Source organism: Pelophylax lessonae, assembly GCF_965119305.1.
Source record: "Pelophylax lessonae genome assembly, chromosome: 5".
In the NCBI taxonomy this organism is placed as follows: Eukaryota; Metazoa; Chordata; class Amphibia; order Anura; family Ranidae; genus Pelophylax; species Pelophylax lessonae.
In genome coordinates, this window is record NC_138772.1 from 122,654,283 (window position 1) to 122,678,334 (window position 24,052).

General features: G+C 40.5%; 1 protein-coding gene across 1 annotated transcript in view; it reads right to left on the reverse strand.

Annotated features, from left to right (window-relative positions):
• ITGB8 (integrin subunit beta 8) overlaps positions 1-24,052 on the reverse strand; it is a 198,611-nt gene that overhangs the window by 48,406 nt on the left and 126,153 nt on the right. Inside the window, exons 4-6 of the mRNA XM_082258511.1 lie at positions 13,509-13,755; positions 4,795-4,960; positions 224-382 (exon numbers count right to left, since the gene is read on the reverse strand). Of these exons, the coding sequence (XP_082114637.1) occupies positions 224-382; positions 4,795-4,960; positions 13,509-13,755 (572 nt within the window). The remainder of the gene's footprint in view (positions 1-223; positions 383-4,794; positions 4,961-13,508; positions 13,756-24,052) is intronic.

Here is a 24,052-nt window from a genome sequence, read left to right on the forward strand (position 1 = left end):
TTAATTGTAAAATGTCACAAGCTGTTAAGCTGTAATTTGCCTAATAGATTTTTTTTTATTCTTGATAGCTAGGTAGATATATATATATATATATATATATATATATATATATATATATATACACAGTATATATATATACACATTATATATAGACCCTTATGTCTAGCACTCTTCCTGTGCAACACTGAAATATCAATAAGGACAAATATTTCTGTAACCATACCATATCTGTTGCTCTGGTGTAAACATTGTCTTTGAGGTGACAATTGCCGTCATTTGGAGTGACTATGCCTGCTAACTTGCTGTCAAGTGCTAAATGAGAAGTCTGATCTGTCATCATGATAATCAAACGTTTTGCTTCCTTTCGCCAGCCAATATCTTTCTGAAACAGAGTAATAGACATCACTGAGTTGAATAATTAGGATTTTCAGGGTATACAGTATATACACTATATTACCAAAAGTATTGGGACCCCTGCCTTTACACACATGAACTTTAATGGCATCCCAATCTTAGTCCATAGGGTTCAATAATGAGCTGGCCCACCCAGCCAAGTTCCTCCATCCCAAACTCGCTCATCCTTGTCTTTATGGACCTTGCTTTGTGCACTGGTGCGCAGCCATGTTGGAACAGGAAGGTGCAATCCCCAAACTGTTCCCACAAAGTTGGAAGCATGAAATTGTCCAAAATGTTTTGGTATGCTGACACCTTAAGAGTTCTTTTCACTGCAACTAAGGGGCTAAACCCAACCCCTGAAAAAACAACCCCACACCATAATCCCCCCTCCGCCAAATGATTTGGACCAGTGCACAAAGCAAGGTCCATAAAGACATGGATGAGCGAGTTTGGGGTGGTGGAATTTGACTGGCCTGCACAGAGTCCTGACCTCAACCCGACAGAACACCTTTAGGATGAATTAGAGCAGAGACTGCAAGCCAGGCCTTTCCCGTCCATATCAGTGCATGACCTCACAAATGCGCTTCTGGAAGAATGGTCAAATATTCCCATAGACACACTCCTAAACCTTGTGGACAGCCTTCCCAGAAGAGTTGAAGCTGTTATAGTCGCAGCGGGTGGGCCAACTGAATATTGAACCCTACGGACTAAAGACCTGTACACACGATAAGAAAATTGGCAGTAACATTTCGTACAACGAACGTTCTAGCGATTTTCTGATTGTTAGTATAGTGCTTTTGACAACTGATTCCGACTTTTTGGACAACAAAAACTGAAGGTGCAGGCTTTAAAATGTTAATCATACGTGAACATAACATCTGATTCTTGTTTAATTAGTACAGTTTTCGTCCAAAAAAATTGTAAGAGCAAGAATACACATGCTCAGAAAAGAATACATACATAACAATCCAACACATTACATCTCTTTGGAAGTTGTATTCTGTCGTAGAAAAATTTTCGTATGTTGAGTAACCTCTTCACTTTTGATATGAAACTAACATGCAACAAAAACAGACGAATATTTGCCTGATAGTATGATCGTGTGTATGAGGCTTAAGACTGGGATGCTATTAAAGTTCATGTGCGTGTAAAGGCAGGCGTCCCAATACGTTTGGTAATATAGTGTATCTTTAAAGGCCAATCATAAGAATACCATGCAAAATGGATACTTCTCTGGACACGTTAATCCGGTAATTTTAATTTTTCCACATGCATTTAACTAAATACAACGATTTTTGTTGTTTTTTTTTTTTTAAAGCACCAGTGTTGATGGGCTTTCCTTTGCGCCAGAACCGCATCCTTCCCAGACAAGTCTTTGGTAATGCAAAGCAGCTTGAAGTTCAAAAGCAGGTCAGAAGTAGATCAATTGCACCTGCAATAATTGTGAATGACCCCTGAATCATCTCAAACTGATTCCAAAAAGCTCGTCAACACAGGCCCTAATGCAGAATCCTTAATATATCGTTAAATTTATTTTTTGCAAGCAGTGCAAGTACCTGAATTTGACTTGGTATCAGCTTCTTGCAGTCCCTACATAATGTATCATTCGTTCCTATGAAAGATGTACTTTCTGGAAATTAGATTTAGACTATAACAAGAGGAGTTTTGTACATAATATAACAGGTGCTGTTTCTGGTGCAGTACGAAAGTAAGTACTAAAATGTGTACTTCTACTTTTGCAAGCATATTGGAATAACAAAAAAGAACAACACACTCCTGCGCTAGAGTCAGCTGGCTGTATAGTGTCACAGGTGCCTGGTCAAATCGTGAATAATCTCATAGATGCCTTGCTGCCCTCTAGGACTGGGGTTGTCCTGACAGTGCTGTGAGAACAGAAAAAGAAAAGTGGGTGCACTGGCCTAGTGCATTATTCAACAGATTTATTAAAAATATTAATAAAATCATAAAGATGTCTACTCACAGACAAGTTAAAAACATGCTTGTCAGGCCACGTGTGTGGCTATCTCTCATTGGTTGCTCGAATCACCAAACCTGGGAGTGGGGGGGGGGGGGGTCCTGGATGAGACCCCTTAGGTTATTGAGATAACACCTACTTTATATTAGTTAGGGTATTTTTATACGTTAAGCGCAGTGTACAGGTGTGTGCGGGTTACCTGTGTTTTGCCATAGACTTCTATTGCATCGGGCGATTTTGGTGCATTTCTGATGGCACACTAAAACTGATTAACCCTTTAGGAGTATCTCACCAAAAACTACATTTTTGTTGCAGAGAATGTCTAAAATCTGATTTGGAGGGAGGGGAGGATGATGAGTGCTAAGGGGAAAGTACCGATGAGACAAATTGGCAGCAATTTGACATCAATTGTGTCAAATGTCAAATAAAAGTCAGTGTGTAGATCAAAGTATAATTCACAAACAAGAGTTCATGATGCTGGTGCAAATCACACTAAATGCACTTTGAAGGTCTGCTACCAACTCGCCGAGTATGAACCAGCTCTGTAATAGGCAAAACAGGGAGAGAGAGAGAGAGAGGCGCTGATATAAGTGCAGCATGTAGATAACAGGCAATTTATTGAAATAAAAACACTCACATTTGTGAAAATTGGTACAGGCATGGAGAGGAGGAGAGCTGTCGTCACCTGTCGACTCGAGTGGCAGCGGTGGGTGTGTCCTGGTTGGCATGCTCCTTCATCAGGCCAGATGGCAGCATGCTTCGTTGTTATTTCAATAAGTTATCTACACGGTGCACTTAGATCGGTGCCACTCTCTCTCCCCCTCTAAATTCTTATTTGTATCTTAGTGTAGACTTACACAAAAGCAGGAAACAATATTTCTGGAAAAGTTCTGTACGCCAACTGTGTACAGAAGGCCTGCAGGTTGCCATATTGCATTGAATTTTTCAGAAAATGACAATGCTGCAGATTAAATAGGAAATGTAATTTTTACATTTAATAACATTAAATTACAAAATGGCTTGTGTAGCAATTGTATATGCTATATTATTATTTTTTGCTAGATTTGTTTCAAAACGTGATTTTTGTACTTACCGTAAAATCCATTTCTCTGAGTTCATCGACAGACACAGCGTTTCATAAATCATAACTACGGGGTTATATTGTCTTCTCCAGGAGTAGTACTAAGCAGAACAAAAAAACCTGGCTACGCCCATGGGCCGTCCTCAGCTGGTATATAACCCCTCTCTCTGCTCTAAGTAATCATTTTAGTAGCAAGCAGTATTAGAAGTATCACAACTCCTTAGAAGGGTGGGTGCTGTGTTCATCGATGAACTCAGAGAAATGGATTTTACGGTAAATACAAAAATTCCATTTTGTCTTTCGTTCATCGATGGACACAGCGATCCATAAATCATAACTAGGGGGACGTTCAAAAGCAGTGCCAAAAGGAAAATAATGGGGTGGGGAAAATAACCCAAGGCTAAACATAAGAGCCCTAACCAGGACACAGGAACATTAACCGGGTCACAGGAGCCCCATCTGCAAAAATAAAATATTTAAAGAAAAACACCCCTGAAGAGGGAACAGCCCCTCTTAAACAAAACTTTACAGCCAAAAGAAGCATCGGCAGATGCCAAAGTACTGTATCTACTTTGTAGAATTTTGTGAATGTATGCATCGATGACCAAGAGGCCGCCTTGCAAACTTGCAATATAGTTGCTTGATGATGGAAGGCCCAAGAAGTACTCAGCACCCGAGTAGAATGCACTGTGACAAGGAACCTGACCTTTAATAGAGTAGGCCTGAGTAACTGTCTATATGCATCAAAATGTGGCGCTATTCTAAAAACTGTTTGCACAGAATGTTCTTAACAAATCCAGGGGAGAAATAACAGTTCACGGGTAATCCATATATATAGGTATGGAGGACTTCGGACAGATGGAAGTGAAGATCCTTAGTGGAAAAAACCACCACCAAACACCTGCACACACTGATCCTTACCAGATGTAGATGACCCTCATCACAAAGGTTATAAAGCGTAAATAAGGTGCATGTATCATAGGAAACTGGGATTTTTTGCTCAACCCACCGGCCTAAACAAAAATCAATCCAATGTTAGTACAGTGATCTCCCCTGCCGAGCTAGTGTGTTCGGGCAGGGGGACGGCTCCCGGCCAGAACATTCCTCTCAGGGTCTCAGTCCTGGCTGAGAGCGCTGATTGGGAGGCAGTCGACAGACCTTTCTCGGATATTTCTCGGGGCCGAATGTTGGCCGATTTCTATTGAACTAGCCAATGCGGCCCAACATTCGGCCCATGTGTACGGGGCTTAAGGGTCTGTTACAAGCACTATTACACCTTGTGAATGATCACTAAATTAGGCCGCATAAATATAAATCACATACTAAACAAAAACATACTCACATGACAAACAGCTGCCTGCAACATAGCATCAAAAGCACCTTCTGGATTATCAATATTCGCTGAGATCTTCTGCTTGCCAACAATTTGTATGAACTGCGTAATGTTATTTGTTAAAGGCAGCCTATTAATGAATCCATGAGGTGGAATGCAATCCAGATTATAATCGCTGTAATATAAAACTATATATTAGCATGATATAGGAGGGGAATAATGTCATCTGCAAGGAAATTGTCACAGCAACAATTGTTGTCTAGAAGACAACTTTTAATAGATGCTCATAGATAAAAGGTACAGTGCTACTGTGAAAAAGGTATTCTTTAATGTATATCTTACAGAAAAGATGTAGTAAAATCATTTGGTTTCCATTATGCTCCACCCGATTCCCTATGTCCGATATACAAACTGTTCTTAGAACACACTCCAAGTAGCATTTATTTGTTTTTCACTGCTCAGATTGAAACTAATAAGGTCACTGAAATATAAATACATATAATGTGAAACAAGCACAAACCAGCCTGCTACCAGGAAACACTTCCAGGTTGCTCTGGTGTACGATGGTCCTACATGGCCAACACTGTGAACACACACATAGGATGCTCTAAAATTCTAAATACATCAAATAGATGTGAGATAATAATAAAAGTATTTCAGTTTTTAAGTTTTCTGGCCACATCTATTGATAATAATAATAATAATAATAATAAAGGGTTTCTCATGGCTTTGTTCACACTACGTAGACTAGTGCAGTGTGTGGTTCAAGCAGCATTACGCCATGTCTGAATTACTCCCAGTAGGACTGGTGATACCTGTATAAAGCATTTGGGATACTGCTGTGGAACAATTTGGCCGAACCGTGCTATATGTACTGACCATTTGGAACAGAACATGCTTTTGGAGTTGGACCCTACGGCTTTCAAACATTAAAGAACAGTAAGCCAAATGTCCAAGAGACGTACGCCAACGTAACTAAAACTAGACATAAGCTCCCATACCCAGGAGGTTCCCCTTTATTTTCAAGGTCTCCGTCAGTAAATTGGAGAGGCGTGGGGACTGCACAAGTGTCAGCAGAAGGGGAAAGGGCTAATAAGCAAATGTGTTACTTTGCTCTTACTGGGCTCTAAAGCCCCGTACACACGCACCGATTGTTGGCCGACCGATCGGCCGTCTTTTGTCCAGTGTTGTTGTGTTGGTTGAAATGTGCTCTAGACTGCACACGAATTTTGTCGGCCAACAACAACCAACTGCAGAAGTGATGTCATGTTCTGGTCTACTTTTCGTGTGTGTTTCCTTCTCTGAGCATGCCCAGTCTTGCTCAACTGAGGAACAATCGGCCGTTCTGCTGACGGCCAACAAAAATTTTATAGCATGCACACCAGATTTTGTTCGGCCGAAAAGTCGCAGTCGGTTGTCGGAAGCATCATACTAACAAGCCGATAATCGGCCGATCGGCCGGCGGCCGAAAATTCACGGCCAACAATTGGTACGTGTGTACGAGGCTTTACTGATTAATCACATGGTCATGCCGGGATAGAACCTTTTACCCATTCCACTGTCCATCCCATCCACTGTTTATACTAAATCCAAATGCGCGCACACTTTTATATATTTGAGGTGGTCATAAAAAAAAAATCTGTATTCTAATCCCATTCACAACCTAAAAGAAGAAGGAATAATTATAATAGTTTCTTGATATGCTGTGTACAAAAATTGTCCATCAAAATTGTGCAAAAATAAATAAATTAGGGTTGAATGAGAAATCTCTTAGGCAATGAATTCTATTTAGACCTCCTCTTCATTCTAGCCGGCTTTGTAATCACACATTCCAACATAATCAAAACAATGTTTTCACAGGACCACTTATCACCAGCCATAATGTTTACATTTTATTGCGTGACTGATGAAACGGACATCAAAGAAGATATTTATAGTTACCAAGTCATGAATGGACCATCTAAACAACCAACACGTTACTCTTCAGTGTGGAGCGCTAATCAATCTGTCTATGTGTACATGCAGGTTAGTGACTGTACCTTTATAGTAGAGTTGTCAAGTCCTAAAACCTGGCTAAGGTTGCCCATACATTATGCAATTTTTTTGGTTAAAGGAAAGAAAATCGCTCAATTCCCCCATCAACACTGACTGTGCTATTGTATTGTGACAGCGGGAGGTTTCCCGGGTGTCAGAATACAATGATCACTGCTGCTGGCTATAGCCAGGGGCAGTAATAGTATGGAGAAAAAACCTGACAGGCTGATTGTACTGAAGTTGTCTTAAGTACAACCAACCTTCCCATAGATGGACTGAAATTCAGGAACCTGCTGAATTTCGATCTGTCTATGCCCCACTAAGGCTACGTTCACATGTGGGCGCAGCGGATCAGGGCAGAATCACTGTGATTCTGCCCACGATCCGGAAATCATTGCAAATTGTGGGACGCCTGTGCGATGCCCGTGATTTGCAATGGCACCCCAACGCTGTGCGATGTTGTCGTGATTTTCCACCTGCCGAATCGCGGTAACATCGCACAAACAGAATTGCGGGACGCATGACGCCCAAAAAAGGTACAAGAGCTTCTTGTGTGCATCATGCCAAATCGCGGCAACATTGCATAGCATTTGGGGTGCCATTGCAAATCACGGGCATCGCACAGGCATCCAGCGATTTGCAATGATTTACGGATCGCAGGCAGAGTCGCGGTGATTCTGTCCAAATAAATAAAATAATAAATAATCGCGGTCCAAATAAATCCAGGTGCAAAATACTGTGAGAAACGTTCCTTCCAGTGACACCCAGGGAAAGTGTAGGATGGGGACACCTAAGTGCACAAATGAGAAGAGCAGCTTACCAGAGCGCCATGGCTACTCAAATGAATGAGAAAGCCTCTCCCAGCATGTAGATATACAACCATACATCGGTGAATCCAAGAAGGTGGGTGATACCTCTTAATCTCTCTTAATCACTCCGTTTGGTCAGATAAATATATGGAGGGAAATGAAGACAAAGGACCATAGTGTAATCCCGTAAACCACATATAGTATATTTATTAAAAACACTACTCACAATGTAGAAGACATATGCAGGCACATAAAATAGACAGCTGAAAGTTCGATCGCGCAGTCCCGAGTGTATCCAAACAGCATTCACAGCAGTAAATATACTATATGTGGTTTACGGGATTACACTACTGTATGGTCCTTTGTCTTCATTTCCCTTCATATATTTATCTGACCAAACGGAGTGATTAAGAGAGATTAAGAGGTATCACCCACCTTCTTGGATTCACCGATGTATGGTTGTATATCTACATGCTGGGAGAGGCTTTCTCATTCATTTGAGTAGCCATGGCATTCTGGTAAGCTGGTCTTTTCATTTGTGCACTGTGGTGTCCCCATCCTACACTTTCCCTGGGTGTCACTGGAAGGAACGTTTCTCACAGTATTTTGCACCTGGATTTATTTGGACTTGTATTATCCTCTGTGATCTTACTCACCATAATTTATCTTGGACACTATCCTAATATTGTTGTTTGTGGATTAATTTTTCTCACTAGTTATTCACATTTTTAGCGCTACACTTTATTATTATGGTTTCTATGAATCACTGTTGGTTGATTTTGTGTTAGCTGCTTTTTCTTACTTTATCATAAATCAATCCATCAATTTTTTGCGCAGAAACACCCCCTTCGAATTTGATCAGTTCTATTTTTGCCCACTGATCCTTGATGACTTAATTTTAGCACAAAACCCTGAGACCTGAATTATTTCAAGTGGCCATCTGGGGTAAAAAGGTTGAGAAATACTGCCCTTAGATGATCTGTAATGGAAGAGTTGGATGAGTTGGACTGCCTCTTTCTTTCCTGTCTTTGACTACTATCTCACTATGAATTCTATCCATACGATATTCACAAATGTTCTCCTGCTAATACAATTACTGTTACTCAAGAAGTAGAGGAAAGATTGCCAGCCATGGCAACCACTTAGCATTTTGTTTTCATTTTTTAACTGGACTCAAAATGAATTTTATAGACAAACTTTCATTTTCTTTTCTCCCAGTATACACAAAACAGGCTTTGTATGCACAAAATAAAGCATTCTGTGTTACTACATGCAGAATCTTCTAATAAACACATCACTCATAGAAAAACAGGGAAATTGTATGACTATTTATTTCCTAAAATTTTGTGACAGCATACAGAGAGCTTTATTATCATTCATTAAACTCAACATGTACTAATGTGCGTTTTAATGACTTTTTACTGACATGCATTTTAGACATATAGGGGTCTATGTGTAAAAACAATTGCTGTGCATATGTTACAAACATCTGCATATTTAGAACGGAAATCACTGTATTTTCTCTAATATATGTAATTCCTTTATTGCCAGTTCCATCCAGTGATCATAATGCTTTTTTTTCCATGATTATTTTAATCAGGAAGAAAGCCACGATGGCCAATAGGTGGCGCTGATGATAAAGGAACTACATACACTCACCAGCCACTTTATTAGGTACACCTGTTCAATTGTCTGATAACACAAATTGCTAATTAGCCAATCACATGGCGGCAACTCAGTGCATTTAGGCAATTAGATGTGGTGAAGACAACTTGCTGAAGTTCAAACTAAGCATGAGAATGGGGTCTGAGTAGTTCAACAACTGCTGATCTAATGGAATTTTCCCTCACAATCATCTCTAGGGTTTACAGAGAATGGTCCGAGGAAGAGAACATATCCAGTGAGTGGCAGTTGTGTGGATGAAAATGCCTTGTTGATGTCAGATGAGAATGGGCAGACTGGTTTGAGATGATAGAAAGGCAACAGTAACTCAAATAACCATTTGTTACAACCAAGGTATGCAGAATACCATCTCTGAACGCACAACACATTGAACAGTAAAGCAGATGGGCTACAGCAGCAGAAGACCACACAAGGTGCCCCTTTTGTCAGCTAAGTACAGGAAACTGAGGCTACAACTTGCACAGGTTAACCAAAATTGGACCATAGAAGGCTGGAAAAACGTTCCCTGGTGTGATGAGTCTTGATCTCAGCTGCAACATTCAGATGGTAGAGTCAGAATTTGGCGTAAATAACATGAAAGCATGGATCCATCCTGCCTTGTATCAATGGTGAAGGCTGGTGGCGGTGGTGTAATGGTGTGGGGGATATTTTCTTGGCACACTGTCCATCCCTTTATGACTACAGTGTGCCCATCTTCTGATGACTACTTCAAGCAGGATAATTCACCATATCCCAAAGCTCAAATCATTTTAAACTGGTTTCTTGAACATGACAATGAGAGCTCACTGTACTCCAATGGCCTCCGCAGTCACCAGATCTCAATCCAGCAGAGCACCTTTTGGATGTGGTTGAACAGGAAATTTGCATTATGGATGTGCAGCTGAAAAATCTGCAGCAACATGCTATCATGTCAATATGGACCAAAATCTCTGAGGAATGTTTCCAAACACCTTGTTGAATCTACACCATAAAGAATTAAGGCAGTTCTAAAGGCAAAAGGGGGTCCATCCCGGTACTAGCAAAGTGTACCTATAAAAGTGGCTGGTGATTTTTTATTTGAGGAAAACATGGCAATTTTGTTCTAAATGTGTGGATGTTTGTCACAACAAACCATTTTTGTTCATCTTGAATAGAGCAGAAAAGAATTACAACCTTTATCAAGTTCTTATTGCCATCTGCTATCTACTGGAGAGCTTTCCGTTAACTGGATAGGATGTGATGACAAATCTCCTTTGCAGACAAAAAAAGTCCCGGTGGTGCCCATACCCCCATTTCTTGTAAGGATGTCACATGGACAGAAAGTGAGGCAAAACATCTCAAATAGGAGCAGTGGCGGCTGGTGAAGTTTTAAAAAGGTGGGGCGCAAGACCCCGCCCTTCTATTTGACCCATCCCACTTCTCAGAAGCCACACCCCTTACAGACTCCACCCATTTTGCCCCCTGTATTTCGCTTGCGTGAACAAATTCTCCCAATATATCACATATTAAGGGGTCCATCAGTACTAGTATATCCCATAAGAGGGAACAGGGGCCCTATTATGGGATATACTGTGAGAGACACCCTATTATGGGATACACTGACTGAAAGTGACCCCCCACATATGGGATATATACTGAGAGACCCCTATTCTGGTATATGCTGAGAGAACCCATGTAATAAAATAGAGGGTCTCCCAGTATATCCATAATAGGGGGTCTCCCACTCTCAGTACATCCCATATTAAGGTGTCTCTCAGTATATATCCCAATAATAAGGGGTTAGAGGCCTGGCCATAAATTCAGATTTTGATGCTGTCACTGTACACATACTACAGTAATACACATTTTACAGTTAGAAACAAAGCATGTCTGCCTTCTCATAATGCATTACCTGGTAATGATAACATCAAATACAAAGGGAGATGAAGATTGTCTGTTTTTATAAGGAGGGGGGCAGTTATAGTTATTATTATTATAGGGGAGGGGGGCTGATCTGCTGAAATCTGTAGAAATCAGAGTATGGGATATGTCCAGATCCTGCTTATAATCCTGAGACCTGGACTACTCCGGGGATAACAGGACATGAGTCTCACTGGGGAGGGGGCTCCGATCCATCATCACCCAGGATGACACACACTGTGCCCACACTACTTCCATCCTGGCACTGCACTGACATCTGCTCTTTACCTGCACAGCCGGATCGTCCCCCCTGGGTCCTGTCAGTGTCACACTGGCCAACACCACTACTGGCAGGCAGGATCCGCTAGCGTACACCGCGGCTGCTTCAATCACTTACCTTCTGATGGCGGCAGGATGGCGGGATTCCGGGAACCGAGACGAGCAGCGCCGTGGACGTCCTCCTCTTCAGTCTTCTGTCTTCCGGTCCAGGCGGCGGGAAGGAGATCGGGCGGGGACGCCCCCATTGCGAGTCAGCGATGTCCTGGATGATGAGTGGTCCAGGCTGGAGACTGGACCAATCACAGCCAGGATATCACGAAGGTGGGGGTGGCTCAGCGCTTTTTCCTGCGCCCAGGTTACGCCCCCAGAAGGCAGCCAATTGGCGCCTCTTCTGGTCGTAAACCCCACCCCCCCCCATAGCCACCAGGCCCATCGCATTGGTCTGCAAACACGATTTTTTTTTTTCAAAACTTTATTTGTTCTTTTTGTAATTTTTTTTTTCTATTTTTTTTTCTTTTTTTTTTTAGGGGGTAGGGGGGGCGGCGCTCTGGCGCCCCCTATGCACGGGCCGCCACTGAATGGGAGTCTTAGAAATAACAAATAAAAACTAAAAATAACATGTTCACCACTTTGTATTCTATCCAAAACCAAAATGAAAAAGTAAAAATTTACTGGAGTTAGGCTATAAATGGCAAACTGTAGGTCAACACGCCTGAAATTTAGCATGCAGGACTCATTGCAGGACATTGCAACATGTTGATTTTAGCAAATGCCTTGAACTAATGCATTTTTATGTCCATACATTTTGCATGAACTAGATCATTTACCATGACAGTGCCCCAAGTATGACCAAACCCTAAGGTGCTATATGTGATACTACAGAGAGATCTCTGAGAATCATGGGTGTGACAGGTCAACTCAACGCTAATCTTCAAAAGACCACTCTTGCTCACTTCAGTCCTCTCTCTGGCTCCCTGACCCAGAGTAAAAGGTGGCACATATACAGGAAAATGTTTATTCCAATGTCAAAAAAAAAAAAATAGAATGGTGGTCATTCCATCATATCAAGGTTCCCCTTCATATTAGAAAAGACACCTCCATTTTTCACAAAACCATGCACAGAAGTTCATTTAATCAGAATAGTCTAGATGTCACATTGATAGGTGCAGTACGTGCATACTTTAAAAATGTGGCCCCCAATACCAGTAAAATGGTCTGTTATAGGAAAGTGGCTGTGGTAGCATGCATGTTATGTGAGTTAGCGCATTGCGGTGCCATACATTCTGAATGACACTCCAACGCATTAAAGTGGAGTTCCGGCCTCAATACCTTTTTTTAACTAAAAATACCCCTATAATACTAATCCATCGCCCTTTACAGAACCGCTATTCTCATACTTACAAGGTGTACAGTATTGGATTTTAGTCAAAATCTTACTTTTAAAAACGCTGTCTGGGTGCGGCCATCTTGGATGTGGGCATGTGAAGCCGCAGTGTAATCTGCTGTGTCCTTCTTCCTGATTCCAGGGAGTGTTCTGGGAATTCTTCCTGAATCCAGCCTCCTGGGAGTGTTGACAAACAGCTCCCAGGATGCAATGCAAAGGCGGAAGTGATGTTGGTGGCCGTGGCCACAGAGGGGGGAGAAGGAGGAAGTACAATCAAAAATGCCCTGAAAATAAGGTAAGGGACCCCCAAAAAAAATTGAAAATGCCCAATTGTTGATCAGCATAGCGAGAACTCCAGGAATCACTAAAGTTGCAAAATAGGCTGGAACTCTGCTTTAAGGCAATCCAGCTGCAACATACATGTATTTCAGTGCACCACAACCATCTGCCATGTGCTTTAGTGCGTGGCATCAAAAAAAAAAATGATACGTCAGTTTTTTGTGCATTAAAAAGAATGGGCTTTGAAAATGATTAAGCTGCCATAAGGCAATGCACCTCAAAGTGACGAAATGCACATTAATGCAACAAAGAACAGACAGGTCTAAATGGTAACGCCTTGTAATATCTGAATGGTCTCTAAAGTGTTTTATACGTACCTGCACTGATTCTTTATTCTGTCAGGATGAATACTAATATAAGGTGAAACAGGTTTATCTACAAATGATCCAAATCCAAAACGAATGTCAGGAGAGAAGTCCGTCATTTTCTGAAATAAGTCAAGACCAATGGAGTTCAGCTTTTTTATACTGGAATCCATTGAGGCGGAGACATCAACTAAATAATACAGATCCAGTGGATATTTCTCCAGGCGATGAACTCTTAGCATGAAGTTTACTTTAGTCCCTGATCAAAAGAAACACAGCGCAGGTTACCAAGAGTATAATCACTGTACAAAGCATTAATTCTAAAGTTTCAGATGTACGTTTAAAGAAACACTGGAACACAGGAATCTCAGGGCCACAATCTGTATAAATAGAATAAATGGCAAAAACTTCTAAATTAGGCTCAGTTAGGTCAGGAAGGGTAAAGGAGGAAGGCTACTGTTAATCATAAAGCACACAGTACCTTCATTTTGTGCACCTTCGAACCTTAAAGTGATATTAACCCCATAGCATTTTCTTGTTTAACACAATGAGAACAATAAAATATTTTCCCTAGTAAACTATTTTTTAAATCTCCTAGCTCAGCACTTGCAGTTTACAATTTTCAATGACGTCACTATGTTCCCCCCAACACATTTCGTCGCTTGTCACGTAACTTCCTCAATGAGTCACCTGCGGTGATTTGTGTTCATTCACATCCAGTTCATAGAAGAGTGCTTTGTGTTTACCTACACACAGTTCACAGAAGAGTGTAATTATACACTAGACTTTTTTTCATTTGTTTATTTTATTTGCACGGCATGGTATTGTATCACTGAGCAAGTGTATTTATGACTATATAGATATTTTAGGTGGGAGTTTGTAGTCCATAGTTTGACATGATATATTCACTACAGAGAATTGTATATTTACTATTAGCATGATTTATTTGAGTTAACCCATTGTGTATGTCACGGTTTTTCATTTATTGCTTATCATAGGGGTAGCACTACACCACGTTTTTTTACATTCACAGTCTTGGTATATGTGGGAACACATATAGGTATATAGTGGCAGACCCCAAAGCATGTTTTATTAGGTTTTGTTTTTTACCCACAGTAGCACAGGGGATGCTGCTGGCTCCTGCTCTCTTCCTGCTGTTTTCCTGAACTTCCAGTTTTCTTAGGAAAAAGTTAACGGTGGACAGTGCAGTCTCCAGTCAGTCTGTTAGCTTGGAGAAGGAAGGGGGAAGGAGGAGGAGGAACAAGCAAATGCCTTGCCATCTTGAGCTACAGAGCTGTGTTTTTCTACTGATGTACACAGTGTATGGAGATAGATTCAAATACAGCCCTTTAATGCAAGGGTGACCCCAAAGGATTCTGCAAGAGAAAGGAGCCACCCTGAAGCAGGAAACCTGGCATCTGCATGACAGCAGTCATGGGACCAGGTTAAACAGGCAAGGATTTAAAGAAAGAAGCTACATAATCAGTAAATGATTACATCAGCTGCTGAAAGTGCCTAAAAACTGAGGGTTTAAAATTTCCTTCACCACTTTTTACTGCGGCAGGGCTGGCTCAGCTGTGCAAAAAATGTAGGGGTACGTCGGTTTGCGGGAGTGATGCTGGGGGGGGGGGGGCAAGCGGAGATTGTCGCCGGGCACCCGCGATTGCTCCCCACTGAGAGAGAAAGAAGGTCAGCTGTTGTAAACACAGCTGACTGTTGTTCTCTCTGAAATGATCACAGAGCACCTGTGATCCTTCTATACAGGATCACAGGTCCCTATGATCAGATGGGAAGCCCTGAGGAAGTCACGTGACTGTGACGCAACGCGTAGGAGGAGCTAGTGATGGAAGGCTTTCTACACACTCGCTGTGACGGAAACAGCTGATCGTCCGGCTTGCGGAGAGATTGGGTGTATCGGCTTTATACTGATCCTTATACTTATCCCTTAGAAATTCAGGCAGCTGACTGTCTGGCATGCTGCCACATTGCAATTAAGGATTAGCTACATGTGGAGAGGAGAGACAAATACACAGTTCCTTTCTTTAATGTGAGTGAGATCTGCTATTGTTCAATAAAACCTTTTAGCTGTTTATTTCAATATGGATCTCCCCTTGTGTTTCATATTTATTGCGAGTTGTGCTCTAGGAGGACAAAACATCATTCCTGCCATATTAGACTTTTTCTTCATCAACTCATATAAGATCACATATTTCATATTTATTTCATATTTATTTTCTGTTTTCTTATTGCCATTTATGGGATTTTCTGCATTCATGTACTTTCACACCTGAATAGCGCACCGTTTTATATATTCCTTTTTCACTTCACAAGCATTTGAATACTTGTACTGGTGGGTGCTGCAATTCGCCTTATAGGTGTGGTCAGTTGTCACCATAGCAGCGCCCCTTTCTTTCTGTTTTGTTTTCAGAATATGAAAAATATTGTTTTTTTTTCAGAATTGTCGCTCTTTTTTTGTTTATAGCACAAAAAATATAAATTGCACAATACCCCCAAAAGAAAGCTCTATTTGTGGAAAAAAAGAACATCAATTTTACTTTGGTACAGTGTTGCATGACCGTGCAATTTTCCGTTAAAGTAACACAGTGCCGAATTGCAAAAAATGGCCTGGTCAATACCCACTTAACGACAGCCCGCCGTAGGTAGACATCGGTCTCATGCAGGCAGCTAGGGGGCGAGCGTGCATCCTCCACCCGCTTGTCAGCAGGGAAACCGATGCACAGGCCAGGCGGCTCTAATTGCTGCCTGACACCCGCGATCGTTCCCCGCTGAGAGAGAAGAACGGTCAGCTGTTGTAAACACAGCTGACTGTTCTTCTCCCTGGAATGATCACAGAGCTCCTGTGATCCGTCTATATAGGGATACAGTTCTCTATGGCAATTTCACAAGCCACGCCCCCCCCCACAGTTAGAAACATGCCCCTAGGTACACATTTAACCCCTTGATCACCCACAGTGTTAACCCCTTCCCTGCCAGTGTCATTATTACAGTGACAGTGCATATTTTAGTACTGATTACTGTAGTAATGTCACTGGTCCCCCCAAAAGTGTCAAAAATGTCAGTTAGGGGTCCGATCTGTCCGCCACAATGTCGTAGTCCCGCAAAAAAATCCCAGATCGCCGCCATTACTAGTAAAAAAAAAAAAAAAAAAAAACAATAAAAATGACATAAATCTTTCCTGTAGTAAGTAGACGCGATAACTTTTACGCAAACCAATCAAAATACGCTTATTTTGTGGCAGAAAACAAATTGGCCTAAAATGTTAAAACATTTTGACTTTTACATTTTTTTTTGGGAATGTTCTATACCAGAATGTGAGAAATATTGTTTTGTTTTTTTTCAGAATTGTCGCTCTTTTATAGCGCAAAAAAAATCGCACAGGTGATCAAATACTACCAAAAGAAAGCTCTATTTGTGGGAAAAAAAAGGACATCAATTTTATTTAGGTACAGCATCGCATGACCGCGCAATTGTCTGTTAAAGTAACGCAGTGCCGAATCGCAAATGATGGCCTGGTCATTAAGCGGGAAAATCTTTCCGCTCCAGAACTGGTTAATAAACAAAAAGTGTAAAATGGAAATATCCGCGCTAGTCATAAAAAGACGCTAAACAAGAAGCTAGCATAAAATCTGTTTGACGGCAGACAGATAAAAATAGAGTCCAAATGCAGCACTGAGTGAAAAAGCAATATATGCCCAATGTCCATACAGATGAAATCCCATCACCATCAGTCATGTGAGATGATGGCACGCAACACCATAGAAGTGCTCTTAAAGGGGCTGCTTACCAGACCACCATATGTATGGAGCAAATGACAAAAAACCACAGAGGGGGAGAGCCAGCAGCGAAGGGGCGACCTTCCATCCAAATCCCCTCTTCTGCTATCCTCTTCTCCTCAAAGTGTCTATACACATTTGTGATAGGGCCGCCTAAGCTCTCATGAATGAGAGAGCCACCATCAAAAAGACAATGAGGCAATAATTATGAAGCCCTGTTTGGTAGTAGTTCAAAAATGTATTAGAATTCTACTTACAAATATGATAGAACATCAAGCAGTTTGAAAGTAAAAGCAGTGGCCGCCAGTGATGGGAATAACAGCGTTAAAGTAAACGGCGTTACTTTTGCGGGTAACTAGTAATCTAATTGATTACTTTTCCCCCTGCGGTAACGCTGTTCCCATTACTTAAGCATGGTTACCGCAATTACATCTACCGCCACTAGATGGCAGTAGTGTAATTCCTACTCACTCCTCTATGACCCTGCCGGGGCTGTCTGCGGTACTGGCATGTCTGACATAGAGGAGAGCGGAGAGGGAGAGCGGAACGGCCGAGGGGAACCGTGAGAACGGTGAAAGCCCTGCACTGTCCCTGTACATCCACCAACCCCCCCCCCCCCCATATGCATCTACCTACCCACCCTATACACCCACTGGCCCCTATATACACCTACCTACCCACCCTATACACCCACTGACCCCTATATACACCTACCCACCCACCCTATACACCGGCAGTGTACCACGCAGGTACCAGTGTACAACACAGCCAGCCAGTACCACTCAGCAAATACCACTCATACAAGTTATTTGACATATTTGATTTTTTTTTTTTTTAAGTAACGCAATAGTTACTTTTCCTGGTAATTAGTTACTTTTTTACTGATGTAACTCAGTTACTAACTCAGTTACTTTTTGGGAGAAGTAAATAGTAACTATAACTAATTACTTTTTTTAAGTGACATGACCAACACTGGTGGCTGCGGCTCAGAAAGCGTACCAGCATCACAATGTCCAGCCTGACATGTTTCATCCAATAGGATTTCTTCAGAGGCAGAACTGGTTAATGACTATGATTTTGGAATAGGAAATCAAGAAAGCTTACATAGGTGCGGTGGTCAATTGTCCACAAACATTTGCCCATATAATGTACTCTGCATTTCCTAATCAGACATTAATAATACAAACAAAATTAATATTCAGTTACGATGGATTTCAATGGACTATTTCACCCAGTGAATTCTTAACCGGTTGCCGACCGCCGCAAGTACATATACTGCGGCGGTCAGCCCTGGCCAGGCAAAGTGACGTACCGGTACGTCACTAGCCTGTCACTGGCTTGTGAGCCAATATCGGGAGCGCGCCCACCCCGGCTTGTTCCCTAACAAGTCAGTGCGTGTGACTGGCGGACCTGATGTCCGCCGGTCACTCGCGATCATTCGCCGTGAAGGGAGAAAGGCAGGTGGCTAATGTAAACAAGCCGCCTGTCATTGTCCCCTGTGTAAAAATGGAGATCAGACGGTTCTACTATGTAGGACCGTTGATCTCTGTTTTTACACTAGTAGCCATGTCCCATCACAGTTAGAAACACGCCCCTAGGACACACTTAACCCCTCCCTCTCCAATACAGTTAACCCCTTTCCTGCCAGTGTAATTTTTGCAGTAACAGTGCATATGTATAGCACTGATTACTGCAGTAATGTCACTGGTAACCCCAAAAGTGTCAAAAATGTCAGTCAAGGGTCCGATCTGTCTGCCACAATGTCGCAGCACCACAAAAAAAAATCGTAGATCGCCGCCATTACTCGTTAAAAAAAACCCACCAAAAATGACAAAAATCTTTCCCTTTGTTAGTAAACGCGATAACTTTTGCGCAAACCAATCAAAATACGCTTTTTGCGATTTTTTTCACCAAATGTATGCAGCAAAAAACAAAGTGGCCGAAAATGTTAAAACATTTTGATTTTTACATTTTTTTTTGGGGGGGGGGGGGAATTTCATATAAAAAAATGTGAAAAATATTGTTATTTTTGCAAAATTGACACTATTTTTTTGTTTATAGCGCATGATCAAAAAATCGCACAGGTGATCAAATACCACCAAAAGAAAGCCCTGTTTGTGGGGAAAAAAAGGGTGTCAAATTCGTTTAGGTACAGCGTCGCACGACCGCGCAATTGTCCATTAAATTCACGCAGTAAAAAAAAAAATCGCAAAAAACCCTCTGGTCAGGAAGGGGGTAAAATCTTCCGGGGCTTAAGTGGTTAAAGTCCAAGATTTTTTTTTTTAGGTTTAGCTGTGCATAGTTGTTATGGTCCAGAGGATTAAATCACTGAAGCATGGATTGTCAGAATGACAGTCAGGAAATTAGCATTTACAGAATAATTCAGCAAAATCAGCCTCCATGTTTCTCCCATGAAAGGTTTCTTTAATGCCCAAATGAATGGGGGGCAAAAACCCTTCCCTGACCTGAATCACTCCCTCTGTCAGGAAACAACTACATTTCCCAGCATGCCCTGCTCATTTCAGCAATTAGATCTCTCTAAGTTTACCGTTTCAGCTAAGGCTTCCACTCTTGGAAACATCAACAGCAAGAAAATGTATTACAGATGAATGCAAGGCGTAGCAAAATATAATTGTATCAAAATGGCATTTGTACATCTCTGGTTTAAACATTAAGGGAGTTTGCACATAGTGGAATTTTAAACTGGGCATCTGATGGTGGCCAAAGGCAAAGTGTTTTTGCTGGCAGCACAAATAACGTTATTTTAACATAACTGTTGCATTGCATCACTGAACACCTGGCAGTCTAGCATTCAATACGCATACGATCACAGTACTTGTTTCATTTCAAAGAGATTTCTATTCTTTTACAATTTAATACAGATATTTTTTCGTATTTTATTAGTTCAATGGAAATGTTAATTCTAGGTGCGATTAAGTGTCACTTCTGACACATTAATTGAAATGTAAAAACATTTAACATTGAAGATAAAATGTGTATAGTTTACGTTTTTGCCAACGCAGCCACTCATGCATTTCAGTAGCGCCAGGCCAAGCACTTGGCAATACGGCCCCAAAAAGTCTAGACTTTTCATTACCTAAAGTACACAGGGTTTCAGCTATAGAAGGCTTAGAGGCAATAATTTGAGTGAATATTTTCCATTATTTCACTGACATGTTATTTTAGGACTTTTAATAGGTTATTTTTATGATCTCATATTCCTTAGGCAATTTGTTGTATAAAGTGTAAATTGCTAATTGGGTAGCGCCATAATTGGCTCATTTAGGGCTTAGAAAAAGAATGAGCCATCAACCAGGTCAAAGAGCTTCGCTTTTTTTTTTTTTTTTTTTTTTTTTTTTTTAATGCGTTCTTTGTTAACATGAAATAAAGGATTTCTCTTTATACAAACAAAAAATAAAAAGATTTACAAAAATGCAATAAATAAAATTTGTTGATGGATAATTTTATTGCCTGGGGTGATATACCATATTAATGAGGTTAAAGTTTATCCACTATAGGGAATATTTGTAAATGCCAGAATAAAAGGAAAATATTATTTATGGCAACTATCCAGATACTTGCTTTTATTTCTGAAACTACATTTGAAGCATCACAATTTGAATTCCATTGGCAAAACTGTAATTTCGATCTGCATTACTTCCTAAAAAAATATCCATATTGTGGCTCAACATAACCAAAGATTAACCAAATTTTAAAGGGATAATACTATCAAAATAGTTGAAAGGTTTATTTACCACACATAACTTTTTTAATTTTAAAATCGCCACTTGCTTGTACAATATATTTATTCAAATATGTGATAATCAGCTAAGCAATACACTCTAAATTCCCACCCTTCTTTGCAGCACTGTAAAACAATATAACTTCAGAGATAATATAAAACAAGTGTAAAGCTTTTTGCTGTTTAATTTTGTGATTTAATTAAGATATGTAATATCTTATTTAATATCTATAATATGATAATGTAATAAAATATGTGCCAAGAAATTCTGCCACACACACATATTCTCCTGCCCACATACTGCATATTAGCCATTTGTTTCAACTCTTAATGTATATGTCATTTATTCTACACAAGGTTTCCCAATTTTTTACATTCCTCTTCAGTTCCCATTGAAAAAAAGTCCCATTGACAAATTTTTATTGTATTTCTTACGGTATTTGAAAAAAAAAACTGTAAAAATGATGGAAACCAAAAGATACACATGCTATAAGCCACACTTCATAACTTTTAAATTGTTCAGACATGTAAAGGGTCAGATGTGTTTATATAACCAAATTATACATTTAGCCAACTTTACAGATAAACTTGCACAAATGTAGAGATTCAATTTAGGGTCCCAGGCCCAATAAAGCAACGTACACTTTCAAAGTCAAAGAAAACACTGAATCTACAAAACCTTGAGACGACAAAATACATGGACATCATGGTCAGCACAATAAATAACTAAAGTGCCGGTTTCAGAAAAAACAATCTGTTTCAAATTCAATTTTGACACACAAACCAGCAGAAAATATGCGTAACTTAAAAAAATTAACATACGTGTAATAGCTGGCCCTAGGGGAAATCTTCGAAGTGTTAATTCATATTAACTCAAACCTTTTGAAATAATAATTGGATTATTGTAAATCATTTTCTTAGAGTTCATTGAGGGACATAGGATTCAGAGACTATGGGTTATACTGTTGCCCACAGGAGGATTTGGACTCCAGAAAGGAAAAAACATTACCTAGCCTAGTATAACACCTACTACTCCCAGCATACATCAGTTTTATAGAAAGCAATACCAAGATTTCAGAAACATAACAGGTGTGACTTTTATCCCTCAATGAACTCCAAGAAAATGATTTAAAGTATAACTAAAGACAAAACCTTTTCTTTTAGATAGAGTGGAGAAGGATTAGAACACTTCTCAGTTTTTATTGCTGTCTCTGCCCCCGTTAAGGGGATTAACCCTCTCAGTTTGTCCTGTTTACCATTAACGTTGAAAGTGAAAGTAAAAAAAATCCCAAATTTTGGGTTGTCCCCAGAAAAGTAATAGATGAGAAATATTCCAATGGGGAAATTAGTTCTGATGACCTTGGGGGTCCCAAAGGAATTCTCTTAATTTGCAGGGATTTCCTCTCACTTCCTGTTTGGCAATGGGACAGGAAGTGAAGGGAAATCTCAGCAATTGGACAAAGATGGCGGAAAAAATAAATCTGATAGAGGCTATAACCCACCCTTGCTCTATCCAAAATGAAAAAAAGTTTTGTCTATAGTTCCACATTAAAGTGAAATACAGTACATGAATCAAATTTTCTTTCTCATTTATTGACACTGCATTGACATAAGCAGGTTGGCAGACATGAACCAGGGAGGGGGCAGAGACCAGAACTCTAGCTTGTGGCCTCTGGAAACCATCTGAGATGTTGTCTGTCCATATATATGCAAAGGCTAAGAGACATTCCCCAACTTTAGAAAGTGTAATCGTGCCTTCTTGCTAAAGAGGATATGTTAGCATGGTTGGGATTTAGAAGTGAATATTTTCCGTTAATTTGGGCACCTGACTTACAGCCAACTTATTAGGCTAAGGCCCAGGAGTGATCAATTGAACTCTTCTTGGCCTTGGAGAAGGATCTTCCCTGTGTGAGCTGTGTTTGCAAATGTGTGCCAACGAAACCTCTGTTTTTAACGCATACTGTTGGACAGGTTAATTCAGTTGGCCAGCAGACTGGTTGGCGAGTTAAGCTGGGAATTTTCTCTGGTTTTGTCTTCCCTGTGGGAGGTCTAAGCTTCTTGTGCTGGGGCTTATAAGCACTCTTACCCCCAACAACATCTTTGATGCGCTGTCCCTCGAAGGGTATGTGCAGCAACCACTTTTTTCAGGCCTGTTCTGCTTCCCAATATTTGGGTCAAAGAGTTCTCTGTATGTCTTCTGACAGGAGAATTATACAGGAAATAAGACAGATGACATCCATTAACCCATCCATGTAGTAGCTTAGGGCTGCCTGCATGATCTCTAAACGGTGCACAAACAAAGGGGGATCATACCTCAAAACATTTTACTTCAAAGTGACCCTGTCAGCCATTTTAAAATATGAAAATTCCAGCCAAAGAGCATCTTATCAGCATATAGCATAAATGTATTTGGTGTATGACTAGAATTACTGTATAACAAGTATTTTACATCTAATGAGCAGCAAAAACAAAGGTTTTCTGTAAAGGGATTTGGAAAGTTGATGGCAGGTCACAAGAAAACATTTATGCAAGAAACATAATATTCATTAAAACTATTTAATGTATTTAAACTGCTTCTCCCTACATCATAAAATGATTCAGCAACAGGAGCCTTGCTGTTTTTCAATGTCATTACGGCAAGGGCTGAGGTCAGCAAGGACACAATACTAATTTTTTTTCACAGTGAGTAATCAAGCACATTATAGTGACGCAGTGCTGATTCAGTTAAGAACAAGCAGATGATATGCTGAATACTACTGCAGCTCTATGCTCTGACAATGACTTTACCTGACCTCACACTCATAGGAAGGTATTAGAGGTCAGAAGGAAATGACCCGTGAACTTGTCCCAGAGGAACACACAGGGATACAAGTAAAGCTATACGCTTGTTACTTCCAACCCTGTCATGTCTTTTGACAAAGTAGAAATTAGTTGTCTGGTAGTTATTCTAGTCCTGCAGAATGCAAAGGCTGAAATAGCAAATTTAGTTTCCCTTTTTTTTTTTTTTAAGAAGTAGTGGC